The sequence below is a fragment of the Euleptes europaea genome, chromosome 8 (assembly GCF_029931775.1).
Source record: "Euleptes europaea isolate rEulEur1 chromosome 8, rEulEur1.hap1, whole genome shotgun sequence".
NCBI lineage: Eukaryota > Metazoa > Chordata > Lepidosauria > Squamata > Sphaerodactylidae > Euleptes > Euleptes europaea.
Genome location: NC_079319.1, coordinates 38,779,106 through 38,798,677, shown reverse-complemented (window position 1 = coordinate 38,798,677; position 19,572 = coordinate 38,779,106). Strand labels below are relative to the sequence as shown.

At 41.4% G+C, this 19,572-nt stretch overlaps 1 protein-coding gene across 1 annotated transcript; it reads left to right on the top strand.

The window, feature by feature from the left end:
• The first annotated feature begins 1,851 nt into the window (after positions 1-1,851).
• Positions 1,852-18,545, top strand: VXN (vexin). Its single transcript, XM_056854784.1, has 6 exons — positions 1,852-2,013; positions 9,097-9,152; positions 13,716-13,884; positions 14,972-15,033; positions 15,650-15,735; positions 18,351-18,545. The coding sequence occupies exons 1-6, from the start codon at positions 1,950-1,952 to the stop codon at positions 18,535-18,537; spliced, it is 624 nt and encodes a 207-aa protein (XP_056710762.1). The 5' UTR covers positions 1,852-1,949; the 3' UTR covers positions 18,538-18,545.
• Positions 18,546-19,572: the final 1,027 nt, after the last annotated feature.

Here is a 19,572-nt window from a genome sequence, read left to right as displayed (position 1 = left end):
AGAGCCGCACAGCCTCCTGTGAGGCTTCCTGGCTGCAAACAAAAAAAGAAAAATAAATGCATTTAAAAACAATGCCCCATAGACTTTAACAAGGCTATGCCAGCTATTTTGCTGGTGTAGCCCCGCTGTGGTGTAGAGGGGCGTTCCTGGGCCAAAAGGGGTTAGGAAGGTGCCTAAAAGCAGCTTTGCCCCCCAGGAACGTCTCCTAGGATGACAGCGTAGGATTTACACTGGCAAAACGGTGTCGGGGAGGCTGTGCCATCATCCCAGCGCCGTAGGGTTGCCAGGTCCCTCTTAGCCACCAGGGGGAGGTTTTTGGGGCAGAGCCTCCGGAGGGTGGAGTTTGGGGAGGGGAGGGACATCAATGCCATCGAGTCCAATTGTCAAGGTGGCCATTTTCTCCAGTTAAACTGATCTCTATTGGCTGGAGATCAGTTGTAATAGCAGGAGATCGCCGGCTAGTACCTGGAGGTTGGCAACCCTACAGCATAGCGCTGCTGCGTCACTCTCCAGGGCCGGCATAAGTGCCCCCCTCTGCTGGCGAATGTGCCCCTTATCGTGGTGCAAAGTGGCACTTACACCAGCATGGGGTTACGCCGGCTCCTGTGGAGCATTGGCCCCCTCCTTCAGGAATGCACCGCATTTTCCTTTAAACGTTTTATTGCATCATGACAGTGGTAGCAAGTTCTCTTTCTATGAGATCTTGTTCCAGGGAACAGTGTTTCTGACCCACTTTAACCTATATACAGTCAGGTAAAGAGTGCATTTATAATTATACATTATAACTTCTCAACAACCTGCTCAAAAAGATTTATAAAATCTAATAAGATGGGGAAAAGACGCAGTGATTTCAGTGGACTTCTGAGTAAGTGGATGTAGAATTACAGCTGGTGTCTATTGGTTTTAGCAGGAGCTCAAGAGACACATCAGCAAACCAGGCCACCTATTAGAAGGGCTAAATGTGGGCTTGAAGTGCTTAACAGCAAGTATCTATATTTGAAAATGTTGATCTCTGTGCTAAAGGCAGGCGTTGGTGGACCATTTTAGCCCACTGGCTTATAAAACTGTGTGTTTGCCTCACAGCATGTATTAACTATTGGATGCTTATTTTATAGAAAGGAATATGTCTATTTCTTCATGTGTTAAGTGGAATTGAAGGATAACGATAAATATTATTTGATGCTGTATTGTTTAAACTGCACCATTTTGATAGACAAAGGTACATCTTACCAGACTTGATAATAATAATCATGTAGTGCTAATCAAATTTTAAATATGCTGACTTGGTGGCTTAGTATACAGTATCAGTATTATATAAAGTAATTAAGAATTGCAATTTATATAGCTTGTATGAAGGTATGAGTAAATGTTAAGGCATCTTTCGCCTCGTACAGGGCTTATATTTTCTTAAGTTTTATTTAGAATAACGCAAGAAGGTACAGAATGATTTAGATCTGCTCTAAATAGCAGTTGATGAAGGTCCCGTTGCAGGCAGGGCGCATTGATTATGTATAAAGTGTATGTTTGTCTTAAGTTATTTTTGAAAATAAATTTTTTAAATAAAAAACAATAATTTATTTGATCATTCACTATCAGCACACAACATGTCCACATTCCTTCAGTACTTCACTACTTATTATTCTTGAGGGTGCGCCTGTAAATTGTATGGTAATAAGAGGGGCTATGCAAATAAAATATTACTAGCAAGGCAGTGGCTTTAAGGAACAGCTAAATCAAACCTTGGCGTGAGCAGAATTCATACAAAGGCAGACAAGGGTAGAAAACGTGGCAATGAAGAATATGGAATGAGATGAGATCACAGCATCAGTCTGTCCTTTGTGGACCTGGACAATGATCACGGAGCCAGATGGGATTAGTGAAACCTATTTACCAGAAGTTCAGAGCAGTTGCATGAAGCTGATAGGCAGCCAGGAGAGAGAGGTGAAAAAATGCACCAGATTTACAGCTGCAGTGATGAAAATTTAGAAGTGTTTACTGTGATTTCATCCAAATGTGAGTACCAGTCAATCAAAGTTATTGCCGATGCTTTGGGCTTTATTGAAATGGCATGGGGGGGATCTTCAGAATTATACATTCAGATGCATTCTCAGCTGCACTGTACTTGCTGTGGGGTGATCTGTCCCCCGCCCCTTGCTATCTAAACGATTCCAGGGGAATAAACAGTGTTCAAATGGTGTGATTTCATGTAGCTTTGTTCCTAGATCTTCAAAGTGAACCTTAAGGTGACAATACTTAATGTTAAGAATATAAAAGAATGAGATGCAGAATAGTTAGATGCAGAAAGTGGCTCTGTTCAATTGTGTGTGGCCCACGATCAAAAGAGGTGTTTGCAAATGGGTGTCCTCAGGCTGAATGTATAGTTCAGCTTAGTGTTAGCCTGTCACAAAGAGCACAGTTCAGACAAAGATCCATATGCAGTCACAAGAACAATAATTTTTTTAGCTCCTTAAGCCAAAAGAGAGAGCTACCTTTATGTGGAAAACAATGTAATCTAATTTTTCTTAGCAAACTCAGCCCAGGGTTACACAGTTGTCTTTCTCTGATCACTAGAAAATTATGCAGATTGAATTGTCACTATGTTCACATGAATGTGCTATTCATTGCTGGAGCTATTTGATGCATGGACTAAAACATCATTATTGAAACTTTTTGGAGTAACCTATATTTAGTCCACTCTTAATTTTAATTTTCCCCAGTAATGTGCTTGTTTTCAAATTCCACTGTCTTTTCACTCATGACAGCTAGGGTCCCCCCCGTATCCTTTTTTAAAGAAACAAACATTAAATTAAACCTTCCCTCAGCCTCCATTGATCACCTCTCCCTCCCATGGCTAAGAAAGGCAGTCTGCCTTGCATTTTTTATTGTGTCTGACATTCTGAGGGAATGCATTCATGCCAGTGAACTTGGCCCATAAAAAAAAAAAAAACCCCTTTCTTCAAGGCCAAAGCAGCCAGGTGGACTTTCTTCAGGTTACCATGTTTTTTTCTGGCAGGGCTCCTATGCCTTTAACAATTGTGTGACAGGAAAAGCTTTCCCGGCATAAAGCTGCAAAGGCAGGGAAAGTTCCTTTGGTCCATTTCTTCCTCTTTACACAGCTATGAGAGGCATGGGTGACTTACTGAGGGAGGAGGGTAGCAACCCCTTCTCTGGAACCAGAGTTTGTACATTTTTTTTTAATAGACAAGACTAGGAGTGAGAGGAGTCAGTAATAAGTCAAGCCCAAGTTTGCAGGGAATATCCTACAAAATTTATTTTTGTAAGTAGTAAAGAACCAGCCAAAATAGCATGATCAAGTTTAAGCAAGGGAGTTTATGCCAGTAACCACTGGTAAGAAGAAGGAATTTTGGCAGGTGCTGTTTCTCTCTCCCCTACAGCACTGTGGCATGTCAAACTGCATCTGTTGCAATCCCCTGCCCTGTGTTGCTGATAAAATGCTGGAACTCTGTCTCCTATCTTGTCACCTTAATCTGGAGCTAGAACTAAGAACAGGCAGTGCTTCCGAGTACGTGTTGACTCGAGTGCCATCCCCTCTATCGTGAGGAACCACAGCCCTCCACATAAATCTTGGATTAAGAAGTAATCCAGGCTTGAACCCCAGCGCTTTTAAGCACACGGCAGCACTGAGCGTTCAGAAAATGATAAATCGTGATCTTAGTATGCAGATTTCCTGCCTGAGATTGCATCGCTGATGGCTCAGGGAGAAGAAGCAGAACACACACTTGAAGGTGTATTGTTCCATTTCCAGTCATTAGCATCATTCACTTGGGGACTTCTGGAAGCCGTGTTGGGAAATACCTCTTTCCAGGACACTTATCAGCAGCATGTTAAGGGGATCACTAGTACCCACCTCCAGGAACAAACGTTCCTTTAAAGTCCTATTCAAATAAGGCTGCTCATGCAGTTCTTTCTTCTTCTTTCAGTTGAGTAGTTTGCTGGTTTCCCAGCCTACAGACATTCAGTGTCTCAGCTAGAGGATTACAAAGGCAAGCTGAAAGCATGATAGTGATAAGGCACTCGCTCACTGTCTAAAATCTGAAGCATCATTAACATAATTAAAATTGCATTACAGAAAAGGAAATAGTCGTTTCCCTTTGCTGTCCTTTCCCATAGGATGACAAGTGAACTGCCATGAAAAGGCATCCACTAGCTTTATATTTCTGAACTCTTCCCAGCATCTCTGTTTCATTTAAATAGGGTTGCCAGCCCGCCCCCCCCTTGTCACTGGTGGGAGCTTTTTTGGGTGGGGGCGGGGCAGCCATGTACTGCACGCTTACGTCACTTCCAGGTTTACCCTGAAAGCATCGGCATCATGCAGGATACTCAGTCTAGCACAATCCTCCAAAATCTCTATGGAAACCTTAGAGTTTGGGGGGATGTGCTAAAGCATTCCCGTCGCAATGCCAGCAGTTCTGGGATAAACCCAGAAGTAGCATCATCATGCAAGGCACAGCCATGCACATGCGGGATCACCTCTGAGACAAAACAGGACTACTTCTGCATGCAGCCCAGTTAATTGGTAGGCAATTGCCCGCCAGGTCTGGGCAATTGGTAAGGCTACATTTAAAGGTCCCTCTTCCATGACTCAGGCCACAAGCATGTATGACTTTAAAGGGGGATTAGACTGATTCACGGAGGCGAAGTCCATCAGTGTCTACTAGCTATGATGACTCAAGTGAACTTCCATATCCAGAGGCCATAACCTCTGAATACCAGTGCCAGGAGGCAACTTGAGGGGAAGGCCTTGGCCTCTTGCCCTGTTTGCTGGCACTCCATGGCAACTGGTTGGCCACTGTGTGGAACATAGTTATTAGACTAAATGGACCACTGCCCTGATACATAGGGTTGCCAACCTCCAGGTACTAGCTGGAGATCTGCTGCTAATACAACTGATCTCCAGCTGATAGAGGTCAGTTCACCTGGAGAAAATGGCCACTTTGACAATTGGACTCTATGGCATTGGAGTCCCTCCCCTTCCAAATCCCGCCCACCTCATGCTCTGGCCCAAAAACCTCCCACCGGTGGCAAAGAGGGACCTGGCAACCCTACTGATATAGCAGGGCTCTTCTTTTACAAAATTTATACCCTGTCTTTTTGCCGTCATCAGGGCTACCAAGGCAGCTACCAAGTTAAAATCATACACAACAGAATCACTCCTTTAAAAAAAAAAAAAAAACACATCATGAAATCAATTAAAACCAGACCTAAAATACACATGCAAACTATAAAAACAATTAAAACATTGGTCAGGAAGGAGGGATCACAGATGGAATGCAAAACCAAACCAAGAAGTCTTATGTTCTTTGAGTTTTAGTAAAAGGCCCTTCAGCCTTCGGTTCAGGGGCCTACCACGGCCTACCACGGAGTCCCCTCTTCACTGTATACAGAATGGAGTGATAGTGGCATCTCTCAGGATTATTGTAGAGGCACATGAACACATGAAGCTGCCTTATACGGAATCAGACCCTCTGTCCATCAAAGTCAGTACTGTCTACTCAGACCAGCAGCAGCTCTCCAGGGTCTAAGGTAGAGGTCTTTCACATCACCTACTTGCCTAGTCCCTTTAACTGGAGATGCCGGGGACTGAACCCGGGACCTTCTGCATGCCAAGCAGATGCTCTACCACTGAGCCACAGTCCCTGCCCAAATGCATGCAAGATATACATTACTAAAACTTAGTGTCAATGTTTTTAAAATACTGACAAAATTTATAATAAAGGTGTTTTTTTATATAGAAAGCTTTTTATAATCTTACATACCTAAGGATGTGCTGCTTTCTGTAAAACCCTCATAGCTGCTGAGATTAGCCAAGGTAGCCCTGCTTGAGATTCCATCTTCCTGTTTTGTAAAATATGCACAGAGCAAGCTGCAGTTGTCCCAATGTAGTAGAATGCTAATAGTATGCCCCTGGGGTTGCCAGCTCCAGGTTGGGAAATACCCGGAGATTTTGGGGGTGGAGCCTGAGGAGGGCAGGGTTTGGAGAGGGGAGGGATTTCAATGCCATAGAGTCCAATTGCCAAAGCAGCCATTTTCTCCAGGGGAACTGATCTCTGTCGCCTGGAGATCAGTTGTAATAGTGGGAGATCTCTAGCCACCACCCGGAGGTTGGCAAACCTATATGCTCCCCCCATAAAAAGATATGCTCCAAAGCTCATGTAGACCAACAATTAAGAAGCACTTCTTCCTTCAGCTATTCTACAAGGAAGATACAAAGGAATCCCTTTTATTGATAGGTATTGTCCATGTAAGACTGGGGATCCTGAACACTTAACCCACGTGCTGTTGTACTGCCAGCTTTACATGAAGCCGAAGTATACCTATATTAAACCCCTACTGCCGAGTGATCAGTCTCTCTCAGATCAGCAACATTCTAGCTGTATCTGAAGAAGTGAGCTGTGGCTCACGAAAGCTCATACCCTACCAGAAAATATTTTTGTTAGTCTTTAAGGTGCTACTGGACTCTTGCCCTTTTTGACTAGATCAGCAGTTGGTGATGTATCTTTTATCTGATAGAAACCCCTCTGTCACCCAACAAGTAGCTCGTTTTCTCCTGTCTGCACAAAGGATTTGCGAGCAGTTTGTTTGTACTTGTAAGTAATGACATATTAATGTAACCTGTTTTAACCATTTTCGCAGCTCTGCTTATTGTATGCTGATGTAAATGCCTAATAAAGGTAATGATGTATGATGTATTAAGAAGCACTAAGAAATATGTATTTTTACAGAAGCATTTATTGATATATTATATTATATTTTCTTGATTGATGTTTATAACACAGATACTGTTTTCTTGTATTTATATTGTACATTAACTTTATTGTAAATCAACATGAACTCATCCAGAGTGTTCAGTATACTAATAAACTTTCATCCCAGTTGCAAGGTCATTTTGGAACAGTGGCAGCATCTTCAGTGGTTAGAAAACAGCACAAAGTATTTCAGTTTTGAGGTTCAGCTTCCTATTCTGCCATGCAAGCTCGCTCTGTGACCTCGGGCCAGGCACATACTGTCAGACTAACCTACCTCAAAGGGTTACTGTGAGGATAAAATGGGGGAGAGAAGAACAATGTAACTGCTTTGGGTTCCCATTGGATAGAAAGGTGAGGTACAAATGAAGTAAATAAATACATTTCATCCCTTCTTCTCAGGTTTTTGGGCCACCATAATGCAGAAGTCAAAATACATAAATCTAGATTCTTGATGTTTGGGAATTAGAATCAGAAACGAATATACATGTCAATTAGGGTTGCCAACCTCCAGGTAGTAGAGGGAAAATAAACACCACTCTACTAGTATCAATGAGATTTGGAAATCAGTACGGGAGCGAAGCCCTGACCTGGCTGGCCCAGGCTAGCCTGATCTCATCAGATCTCAGAAGCTAAGCAGGGTCAGCCCTGGTTAGTATTTGGGTGGGGGACCGCCAAGGAACACCAGGGTTGCTATGCAGAGGAAGGCACTGGCAAACCACCTCTGTTAGTCTCTTGCCATGAAAACCCCAAAAGGGGTCGCCGTAAGTCGGCTGAGACTTGACGGCACTTTACACACACAAACGCAGGAGCGAAAGAGGTTTAAACAAAGTGCAAAAGCTATTTATAAACTACCACATTAATGTACAAACAAAACAGAGTGTACACATAAAACCTACAAAGACAGACAACAATAGTTCATATGTACAATAAAGTCAAATTTTTCAAAAAAGTCTCTTGTCAGAATACAGTACAATAAAGTCAAATTTGTTTTTTTTTTTAAGTCTCTTGTCAGAGTACAATTTCTTTCTTGAAGGCAAATATCATGTAGTTATGTAGAAGCCAGGTAGTAGCTGGAGATCTCCTGCTATTACAACTGATCTGGAGCCGATAGAGATCAGTTCCCCTGGCCGCTTTGGCAACTGGACTCTATGGCATTGAAGTCCCTCCCCTCCCCAAACCCTGCCTTCCTCAGGCTCCACCCCAAAAATCTCCAGGTATTTCCCAACCCAGAGCTGGAAACCCTAATGTCAATAGCAATCAAATAAGCAAAACAGTATATATTTCTTTCCCGCAGAAGACACATTTATCAGAAAAGATCTGTACAAGACTGTAATATTACAGAGGCACTGTAATGTATCAATTGGGTAACCGAGCTTCAAATCCTTCCTTCACTCGGATGGATTTAGACAAGTTCTTCCTGAGCCTTTCTCACTTCTACTGGGCTGCTGCAGACAGAGAGACCAGTAATAATGTATATATTATTGTGATGTTAGCTCTTTTCAATCGTTACACTTGACTATGTGTATACATATCCATGTAAAGGTAAAGGTCCCCTGTGCAAGCACCGGATCATTCCTGACCCATGGGTGACGTCACATCCCGACGTTTTCTAGGCAGACTTTGTTTGCAGGGTGGTTTGCCAGTGCCTTCCCCAGTCATCTTTCCTTTACCCCCAGAAAGCGGGGTACTCATTTTACCGACCTTGGAAGGATGGAAGGCTGAGTCAACCTTAAGTCGGCTACCTGAAACCAACTTCTGTTGGGATCGAACTCAGGTCGTGAGCAGAGTTTGGACTGCAGTACTGCAGCTTACCACTCTGCGCCACGGGGCTCTTACTACATACACATGTACACACAAGCAAACCTCCCAGTACACGTGTTTGCCTTTTTATCTGAAAGGGGCAATGCACATACAGTCCAGCTTCAGAACCCTGCGTTTCCAAAGTTCTGGTATATGTGGTCTGAAGCTGGAATGTACACATGTTGTCCCATTCAAACGGCGACCGTGCATATTGGGAGGACCATGTGCTCCCAACACACATAATTGCCAGGTTTCCAGTATGTCTGTAACAACTGTTTCAGTTGAGTTGGGTACATGATAACAGGCACCTAACTGTAAAGTGTTCATAATACAGAGTTCCAAGTGTATCTACTACAAGATGGTCATCAAATAGTATCTCATGATGGTGGGGAAACAGTTGTCAAACAGCCCAGAGTTCGATCATACTTTTCTCAGCATGACCAGTCTGTTCAAATTCCTTCTTAGGTCAAACACTGAACTCACCCAGTGCCTTCCATTCATTCTGATCATCTTTCTGTTCTTTTTGTAGCATGTAGTCCCATCAGGAGAAAAACCAAAGGTCCTCAATGCAGCCGATCAAAAAAGGTAAGAAAAAATGTACCTTACAAAAGTCAATTTCTGTTGCCCATGGAATTGATAAATGGATCATTCAAGAACATAATATACAACTAGCACATGTAAGAGTGCAAAAAGAAATATTAAAGGACACAAATAACATACAGGGTTGTGTTTGTTTTTTTTTCCCCAAAACATTTTGTTCGCTTTGAAGATAGCCTCTCAAGAAAAAATTCATGTCCTATATTTAAAATATCTGAGAAGCCAGGAACCATTTGGAATATGTTTAATGTATTAAAACACGGATTAATGTGGCATGGCTTTGCACATATGTCAAGTCAAGTTTTATTTCGATACAATATCAGCTCTAGGTAAAAATCAAAGTTAGGTTAAAATAATAAAATAAAAGAATAAAAGTTGATGATTCTGGAAGGATGATTTGAAGAAGAGGAGGAAATATCTTCTACTGGGAGAGCACATAAATGTAGAAAAACAATGTCCTTTCCTAAGATGTTGCCATTTGCTCAAACATTTGGTGGGGGGCAGGGGAGACTGCCCTGCTAACTCATCAGTTCCCAAAGTCTGACTGACATGCCACAGTCTTCATACCACAATAGGTTCTCTAAGCAATGTAAAAAATTAGGACTTTCTCCGTCATTTGTTACTTGCAATCAGTAGTACCAGCTGCCATAGGGTGAAAATTGGTAGCATTTCCTCTTAGACCCCAAGAAAAATCAGAATTGGTGTAACAAATACAAAATAATCCACTACATACATAGTAAGCTTATTTGTAGGGAAAGAAATTTGGAGAGAAAAATACTAAAACATGTGCCAAATAAATGCAAAAATAGGCAAATAAATACAGTTAGATACTGGGATGGTAAACCTATCATTTATGCCCTGATTTAGGATCATGGCAGAAAACAGCTTTGATACAGTATAGCATGAGTGTTTAAGGTCAATTTGCTATACGTAATAGCAGTAAAGACAGGGGGAAAGCCGGGGAGAAGGGGGGGGGGAGAAACCCTCTCCCCTCTAAGCTGCCACCCTTATTTATTTATTTAGAAAATGTATATATCTCCTCTCCAAAGACCTGCTGAAGTTGACTCACAAGTAAAACAGTACAATAAAATTATAAAGATAGCAGCGAAATAAAAAAGACCAAAAATTACATGAAAACTAGCCATTAAAAGCTCTTCAAAAACAACTTGGAAAAGGGAGGGAGCATTTTTAGTGTGTGTGTGTATATATATGCACATTTCCCAATTTTCTCTAGTACCTAAACGTAAAGTGGCTTGCATATCAAATCATAAAATAATATAATCAAAATTAAAATACAACACAAATATTATAAGAGCCAAGGGAGCCATTCCAACAAAACAGGTCACTAGCCCAAGGAAGACCCCAATTACCAGGCAATTTCAAAGGCTTGTTGATAAATATTGCTTTGCGCAGCTACATGAACTGCTGTAAATCCCACATCTTCCTCACTCACTCCAGCAAACTATTCTGAAGCGTCGGAGCAGCAACAGAAAAGCCCTAGGCCAACGACAGAGATCTTGCCTCCTTACAGGAGGGTATTATTATAGAAACTTGGGGCAACCACCAACATTATCACATAGATGTATATGGGAAAAGATTGTCCCTGAAGTATGAGGGTCCCAGACTGTGAAGGCCTTTAAAGATCAAAACCAGCATTTTGAATTGAACATGGAAGCAAATGGGCAGCCAGTACAGAGTTCAAAGAATCATGGTGACATAATCTGCCCTGTGGATCATCATTTCCCAACAGAAGCTTCCATATAACTGGGAAGAGATGTCAAGGTACACTTTTCTCTCCGATGCAAAGCAGGAAAAAAACTCTTTAAAAAATTGCCTCTGTACCTGTTATTAGAATTGCAACTCTGCCAGAGATGACATGAGGTCTTCCACTCTTGTAATCTTGATACTCTCATTTAATCCTAGACAACGACAAAAATAGCAGTCACCTGGAAACCTGCCAGCCTCTTCCACAGCCATAATACTTGTGTGAGCTGGGGCAGTGTTACGTGCTTCACAGTCATATGACTAACCCTGTGAATTAGCCTCAGATGCCTCCCGTTAACTATTTCCTAGCTGCAATCACTTTTAAAGAATACCCATCTAAGTTCTTACTACAGGGAATTTCTAAATAATCAGTTTTCAACAAAACATGGCGTCTATTAATTGTGTTATCACTGTTTATGTGTTCTCTCAACTGCTAAATTTGTTTTCAAAGTCTTTAAAATATGTGTAATTGAAGGGTTTTAAAGGACATCTTTAAGAATAAAAAAACACAGTATATCTCAATAAATCCCATTAAGGTCAACGATCAGATACTTTTTTGATGGGGCTTGATGTTTTGCCCCAAAATTGGGCATTATCACAATGAGATAACATTTTCTTAATTAAGTCAGTAAATCCATACTAAGCAAGTACTTAACTCTCTCCTATGGACATCAATCGGGCTTAGAAGTGCTTATCTTTGAGTGTCTTTCACTTAGCCTGTAAGCTGGGGTACTTTTCTTTAATGAAACAATGATTTCTCTGAACATTTTTTTAAATCATGAACAGTTTTATAATAAAAATAATTTTCATTAGCCTTTTGGAATTATCAAGGGGTTTGCTTCAAGAGTAATGTTTGTAATGCACTAATGGTGCATAGTATTCTTATTTCTCCACACTGGTTTCTGGGCAATTGGGCCACAGTTTGTACAAGAGTGCTTGGCAAGGTCAGGTTGGATCCCACTGATCCATTCCACTAAGAGAGCCAGCATGGTGTAGTGCTGGACTAGGATCTGGAAGACCCAGGTTCGAATTTCCACCCTGCCATGGAAACTTGCTGGGAGACCTGGGGCCAGGCACACTCCTTCAGCCTAAGCTTCCTCAGAGAGTTATTGTAGTGAGGCTAACATGGAAGAGGAGACAATGATGTTGGAAGACAATTGGCAATAATTATAATCCACATAATTATAAATAAAGTAGTGGCAGCATTTTCCTCTGGTGAAAGGAGATTTCCATTGACGCAAGAGTCTTGTCTGCCAATGGAAGAGCCTCTTGCATCAATGTATGTTCCTTGGACCAGAGGACAGAACGGCCATTAGTGGAATGGCTCCTTGGGAACCAACCCAATGTTTCTAAAAGACAGTGATTGGTTTCGTGGGAAATGCCTTGAAGCAGGATGTGGGAAAGCATGTTTTGCTAGGCTCTATATTTCAGGACACCACAGCAGAGGAACAAGTTAAACCCAGACAAAAGGAATTAATGGCTGCTAAAACAGTAATCAAATATGTAGAGAGTTGCTCAGCTGTGCTGCTTACTTGGAAGGACTCTGCAGTTCATCTGAACAGCTGGCAAACTCACATTTGTGGCTGTGATACAATTAGAAAAGAAAAGTGACTTCAAGATTATCCTAGAGATTTACCTTGAGTGTTCAGAATGACCTAGAGAAGCATGAAATCCTGTTTAGATCTAAACTGTGCTACTATATACATGGTTTCCTGACCCACATAAGTCATCCAGACTTACTCCAGCATGGCATGAGGCCATCATAGACACAAGTGATTCACTCACATTCCTAATCCTTTGAAGTATCATTGGTAGAAGAAGCAACCCCATACCGTAGTTGGGGTCTGTATTAACTGGGAGACAATCTCTGATTTTATTTGTGTACATAAAATATATATCTTTATATTCTGGAAGATAACAGATATTGTTCATCTCTGGCACAATTCCCTTCAGATCAGCTCTGACTGGTTCACCAGTTATGTCCCTTACTAGAAAACCAAGACCTGGATACAATTATCTATGCTCTGATCATATCCAGGTTAGATTACTGTATTGTATTCTCTGTGGGGCTACTTTTGAAGACTTTCTAAAAACATTAATTGCAGAGAACATAATCAGAAACCCTGCTCTTCGTGTTTGCTTCAGAGATTGGATAGGTAGTTTCCAGGGACCCAACTTTTCTTGTTTGGATGCCACTCCCTATTCCAGAAAAATAAGTTAGTGTGTGATTTGTATATTTTGTCACCTTTGGAGGTCTTTCTGGTGACAAAAGACCATGGAACATCCTTCCCTGCCAGACACAGCCTGTACCTTCTCTCATGGTTTTTGGGAATGTGGTGAAAACTTTTGGTGTTAAAATAGACATTCAGACTAACCTTGGTGCCTTTGCTACAAGATTGGTTTTAAAAACTGCTGGTCTGTGTTTATGTGTTTTCCATATTTTTCTTTTGCTTTAAACGTTTCAGCAGTTTAAATTGTGTTTACTTACATTTAAATTGTTTCTGCAAGTTTTTATGTAACCATAAACTGTTTTTGGGTATTTCTACCAAACAGCTGGGTAAACATTTTAATGAAATACTTTTTTCTAGCACTTTACTACTCCCTCCACGTATACCTTCTTGTTATCAGCACTTTTACTGGTTTTCCACAAAGATGCAAATGTTTAGTTTTATTTAACAAGCAAAGAGGCGGACAATCCAGCACTATTACAAGTTATTCTGTAGATTCATTCATTGAAGCTATCCACAGCAAACAGGTAATGAGACGGTGTCATCTCCTTCCCCATAGGTGGTAGCAGTGCCCGACTATCATTCTCAGGGGACGGATGAATTGTTGTCACGCCAAGGTGATCTCATTCAAGTCTTCTACAAAAATAAAGAGGGGCCAGATTTGAGCCATCTACAGAACAGACAGAAAGGATTCTTCCCTAATCCTCTCAAGTGCCCTGAAATACACAGTAAGTCCCTAGAAATTAAGCAGTAACTCAGGTTTTGTAACTGTTCTAAAAAGGTGGACATATTAATCTCTTTTAAAAAAACACATACCAGAGAATCCTTTTGAACCCTACAGACTGAAGACTAGATCCCACAACATGTAAACACAAGGCACCCACATAAGGAGAACTTTCTCTGCCTTCTCCTTCCTCCAGTACCCTATGACTCCTCAAAGCCATTGCTCAGGATCAGGGGATCTTCACCAGGCATCACTGGAGATGACGGCAATGAAGAGGGGAAATTGGGAGAGATTGATATCTCCTTCCAGTAGAACCTCAGTCAAGGAAATCTGGTGTTGTACACTCCCTCTTCCACCAGCAGAGCCTCCAGATGAACCCCGGTAGAAGAGTGAAAGGAACAACAATTTTGCTTCAGTGGAGTTCTTCCACCTTATTGCATGGATTTTTGTCCACGAGGCTCCACCATCCTCCCCAAATACCTGTTGGTGTCACAGAGGGCTACTTGGGGCAGGCAGAGAAGGTTTGCTTCCATGAATGCTTTGCACTCATGGTACCTAAGCTCAACCCTAACAAATTAATTATGGCATGCATGAACAAACAGAACACACGGGTTGATGTGCTAACTTTTCATCTGTATGAAGCTTTTTTTTCTTTTGAAAAAGGTAGGTTTGATAAGGATCCCAACAAAATCAAGGTTATGGTAATCATGCCGTAGAATATTAACCTGTAGAAAGTAAACTGAACTGAGAATCGTTGTGCCTATTTTAAGCAGCATTCAAAGCTGTTCCTCTACGGGATAATATATAACATTCAAACATCCTTGTAAAAAATAAAGAACAAGGTTACTTCTTGTTTCTCACGATTTTTCCCCAAACATCACTCTACCACTACAATCCCTTTTTTTATCTGGCAACCCTTGTTCAGAACAGGAAAGATTCAGCCAAGTTTCACCTTCACTAGTTAGGCAATATACCTTTCAGACTTTTCGTTCCTCAAAAAGTCTCCTATTGTAGCAGTTCTCAGCACATATAAGATTTCACACACAGAGTAACGAAACCATTAAGTTTCTCCCCTGTATTGTACATTGCAGCAGAAAGATCTAAGCAACAGGCATTCAGCTGTGGCAATAACCAGTCAGATGTAAAGTCTTTGGTAAGTAAAACATAATACAAAGCCAGCTTTGTTTATCAACTGTGATGATTGTTATAGCCTGCGTGCGAGAGTTTTAGAACAACGGTTCATAAAACAACCTCCGTCTTTTTATAACAGATATTGTGTTTACTTTGGTTGGATTGTCCTTCCAATAGAGATACAAGAAGAAAATGGCACACCTAGATTGCAACGGTCAGACCCAGAGAAAGCTTATTAAAAAGAACTGTAGTGAATATCTGAATGAAGAGTATTCTAAAGAATATCTGAGAATTGTACAAGCACAATCCCTTGCTAAATTGTTTTTGGAGGGTCTCTCCAAAGCCAGTAAGCATAAAGATAGTGATAACAAAGACTGAAGTTTTTGAGAATAAGGGGAGCATGTTAAATGTTGTCCACTCCCACTCTTCACTCTATCTAGTTTAATAACTTTGTATGGATATATAAAAAGAGCTAATCGGAACTACCAGGGGTTAGGTTTTGATACCTGCAAAGTTTATACAGTGCTAAAATTCCTTCTTCTACCCAGGTATCAAAAGTACAGTCACACTGTTTTCCCCTTGCATCTCATAATTTGTGCCAAGATGTTATGGACATTTTTCATTCCTATACAATTTAGCAACCTCAAGCATCTCCTGGATCCTACCACAATGCAAAATGGATTACAGCCACAGAACCAGCAATAAGGGATGGTGTTGCAGAAGAGTAAGTTTTAAAATTATTATTATTACCCTCTTTACAACATATTTCTTTAAGGTATCTCAGGGTATATCTGTACTAGAAACGTATATGTTCATACCAGTCTAAATGTCATGTGTGTGTCCCCCTCCCGCCCGCCCCAGTCCTGGGAATTGTTCTTTGGTGAGGAGTGCAGAGAATTCCATTAGAGATCCCTAGCCCCTCTTTTGAAACTACAGCTTCCACATTTGATTGCTTCCAGAGTTACTTTAGGAGCCCAGTGGCACAGAGTGGTAAGCTGCACTACTGCAGTCAAAGCTCTGCTCACAACCTGAGTTTGATCCTGACGGAAGTGGGTTTCAGGTAGCTGGCTCAAGGTTGACTCAGCCTTCCATCCTTTTGAGATCAGTAAAATGAGTACCCAGCTTGCTGAGGGTAAATTGTAGACAACTGGGGAAGGCAATGGTAAACCATGTAAATACAGCCTGCCTAGTAAATGTCATGACATCACCCCATGGGTCAGTAAAGACCTGGTGCTTGCATAGGGGACTACCTTTACCTTTTACCTTTAGAGTTTCTTAGGGTGAGGGGGTGACTATTAAATCAGTTTAAAGCTGTAGTATAGATATATATTCAGATTCTTGTTCATGTTCCAACAGTGTGAGACATTTAGTTGTTTGGGCTCTATAAACATTTGGGTATATGACAAAGAATCTGCATCCTCCCACCTACTGTAGCAACGTACTGTAGCTGGACTTAGCATTCCTGGAAAAAAAGGGGAAAGAAGCACTGAGGACTATGACTGAAGCCAGTTCCATCCAGCTTCCAAATGAACTTGGCAGCACTTGGAAGAAAAAAGTCCATGCCCCCTCTCCACCATTACGCTGTCAACATGCCTGGCTCTAGCTATGTGCCGTCAAGTCATTTCCATCTTATGGTGACCCTACGAATTAATTACCTCCAAAACATTTTATCATTAACAGCCCTGCTCTGGTCTTGCAAACTGAAGGTAGTGGCTTCCTTGATTGAGTCAATCCATCTCATCTTGGGTCTTCCTCTTTTCCTGCTGCCTTCAGCTTTTCCCAGTATTATTGTCTTTTCCAGTTAATCTTTGTCTTCTCATGATATGACCAAAGTATGATAGTCTCCGTTTAGTCATTTTAGCTTCTAGGGAGAATTCAATCAATCAATCAATCAATCATTTACTAAGGGCATAGACCAGCAGAAGAAAACATACGTGAATTGAGTGGCTACAAGAACATCTATACAATCTTCCATTAAAACTAAGGAGTATTCAGGCTTGAATTGATCTAGAACCTATTTGTTTGTCTTTTTGGAGGTCCATGGTATCTGTAAAAAACTCCTCAAACAAGAATGAATTAATATTCTTCTGGTTAGCTTTCTTTACTGTCCAACTTTCACAACCATACATAGTAATACAGAATACCATAGTATGAATTATCTTGATGTTTGTCTCACACAACACTTCCTTACACTTCAGGATCTTTTCTAGTTCCCTAATGGTTGCCCAAGAGCCCTGTGGCACAGGGTGGTAAGCTGCAGTACTGCAGTCCAAGCTCTGCTCACGACCTGAGTTCAATCCCAACGGAAGTTGGTTTCAGGTAGCCAGCTCAAGGTTGACTCAGCCTTCCATCCTTCTGAGGTTGGTAAAATGAGGACCCAGCTTGCTGGGGGTAAAGGGAAGATGACTGGGGAAGGCACTGGCAAACCACCCCATAAACAAAGTCTGCCTTGTAAATGTCGGGATGTGACGTCACCCCATGGGTCAGGAATGACCCGGTGCTTGCACAGGGGACCTTTACCTTAATGGTTGCCCTTACAAGTAGCAATTTCCTTCTAATTTCTTGGTTGCAGTCTTCCTTTTGGTTATGAGATGCTTCATACCAAACAATTATAATAATTGTATAATTAAAAGTGGGGAACTTGCAAGGCAAAATCTCATGTTCCCACTCCCTCTTGGTTTTTCTCTTTGCCTCCCCGCACAGAGCCTGCAGCCTCTCCCCTTTCCTTCTCTCCTACCCACCTACTTGTCTCCTTTTACTGTTTCTTCCCCCCAACTACCATTTTAAGTTCCCCTCTTTCAGCTTTCTCTTTTAACCTTGTTTGTTCTTCCCCCTTCCAGCTTTACCTTCCCTCCATCCTGTCTTTTACCTTTTAAAGTTTCTGTTTCTCCCCCTCCCCCACTTTGAGACTGTGAGTCTTGAAATCCTCAGCAATGTTGGTTGCAAGTCGCCTAGCAACCCCCATGGCCAAACACCTCATAATGTAGTCTTGTGAAATCATAATGGCACGCTTTTCATAAAGAAGCATATATTGCTTGTATTATTTTTTAGTTTTCTAAAAAAAAAAAAAAAAAACCACTTTTTTTACATTTCATGTTTTTCTGCAAACTGGGAATTTCCACCAGGCTTGTGGAACAATACCCTGTCTGTCCATAGCCCTATTCTGTGGGAGTTTTGATCCATACTCTATGGCTCAGTTCAGAACTGGATATAATAATTATATACTACTTTAAAATTTAAAAAAATGTAAAACATGACATAAATTAGCAAACACCCCATTGTTATTCTGAAATAAACTGAGAATGAATCTGCCTAAACCTCTCCCAATTTCAGCTCTAGGTCTTCAAAGCTTTCATGGAAAAATACTGAAGATGACACAGCCCTCGCTCATAGGACTGAAGCCACTTTACCTTTGACGGGGAGCACTTTGCAAGGCACACCCAGCCTCCTGAGAAAAATATGGATGAAGCATAAAAAGAAGGCAGAATATCTCGGGGCCACCAACGGTGCCTTTGAGGCAGACTGAGAAGCTTCAGCCTTGCTTTCGCAGGACAGAGTTTCCGTTGAGATAATTCTGTCGCATTTATCCAGTAATGAATGAAGTGCTGCTCATACGTATCCACACAAATATCATTTGCCCAATTGGCAGAAGCAAAAGAATGAAAAACCAGGTGCCCAGGAGAACAGGAAACAATACAAACAGTCTGATGAATATATTTGTGCATGTTTTGATGTCCATGAACTCGTTAACAGATTTGGCTAAGATCATGAATCAACATATTGTTTCTTTTTTTGTCCTGCTTGGTTTGGGTTGGATTCATCAGGTCGCTGGGTTCAGTGAATGAACGTACTTCTAAATAGGCCCCACATCCACTACAGTGGGCCAGTAAAGTACATTCCTATATGTTGTTGCCATTCCTGACAAAAGGTTCTGGTTTTCAGCCTTTCTACATTCAGGGTATCTTTTTTTGCATTTCCTTGTTTGCAGAGGAAACCCCTGCATGTTGCAACAGGTTTTCTAGAGCAAACATTCTGTTCACGCGCTGTGCAGGCTAGGCCTACTGGACTTCACTGTTGCCCTGTGCGAAGAGGTTGCCCTCCCAAAAATATACCCAACGTGTTCCTGCAGTTTTGCCTGAGAATCATCAGTAGAGAAGAGCAAACAGCCTGGAAAGTTGTCTTCCGTTCCTGACCTGCTTAAGGAAAAACTGCTAAGGAATTCCGTGGTTCTCTAGAATACAGTTTAAAAACCACTGCTTTAAGCCAAGCCCAACTATCTTTTCTCCCTCTCAAGTACAAGACTTAAAAACAACTCAAAGAAATATACACCACTCTGTGCAGACATGTATATCTGAAACTCGGCCACCAGAAACAGTGATCTTTAAAACCACTGAGGCATAACATATATCAGTGACAAGTTAGCAGAAAAACTTTGTAAGTTCAGAAGTCTTTAGTATTTGATTATAGAATAGCTTTAAAAGTATAAAGAAGGGGCGGTCCATGTGACCATGTCTTCTCCCTAACAATCACAGTATTTTTTTTAAAGCATGTTTCCCCCTAA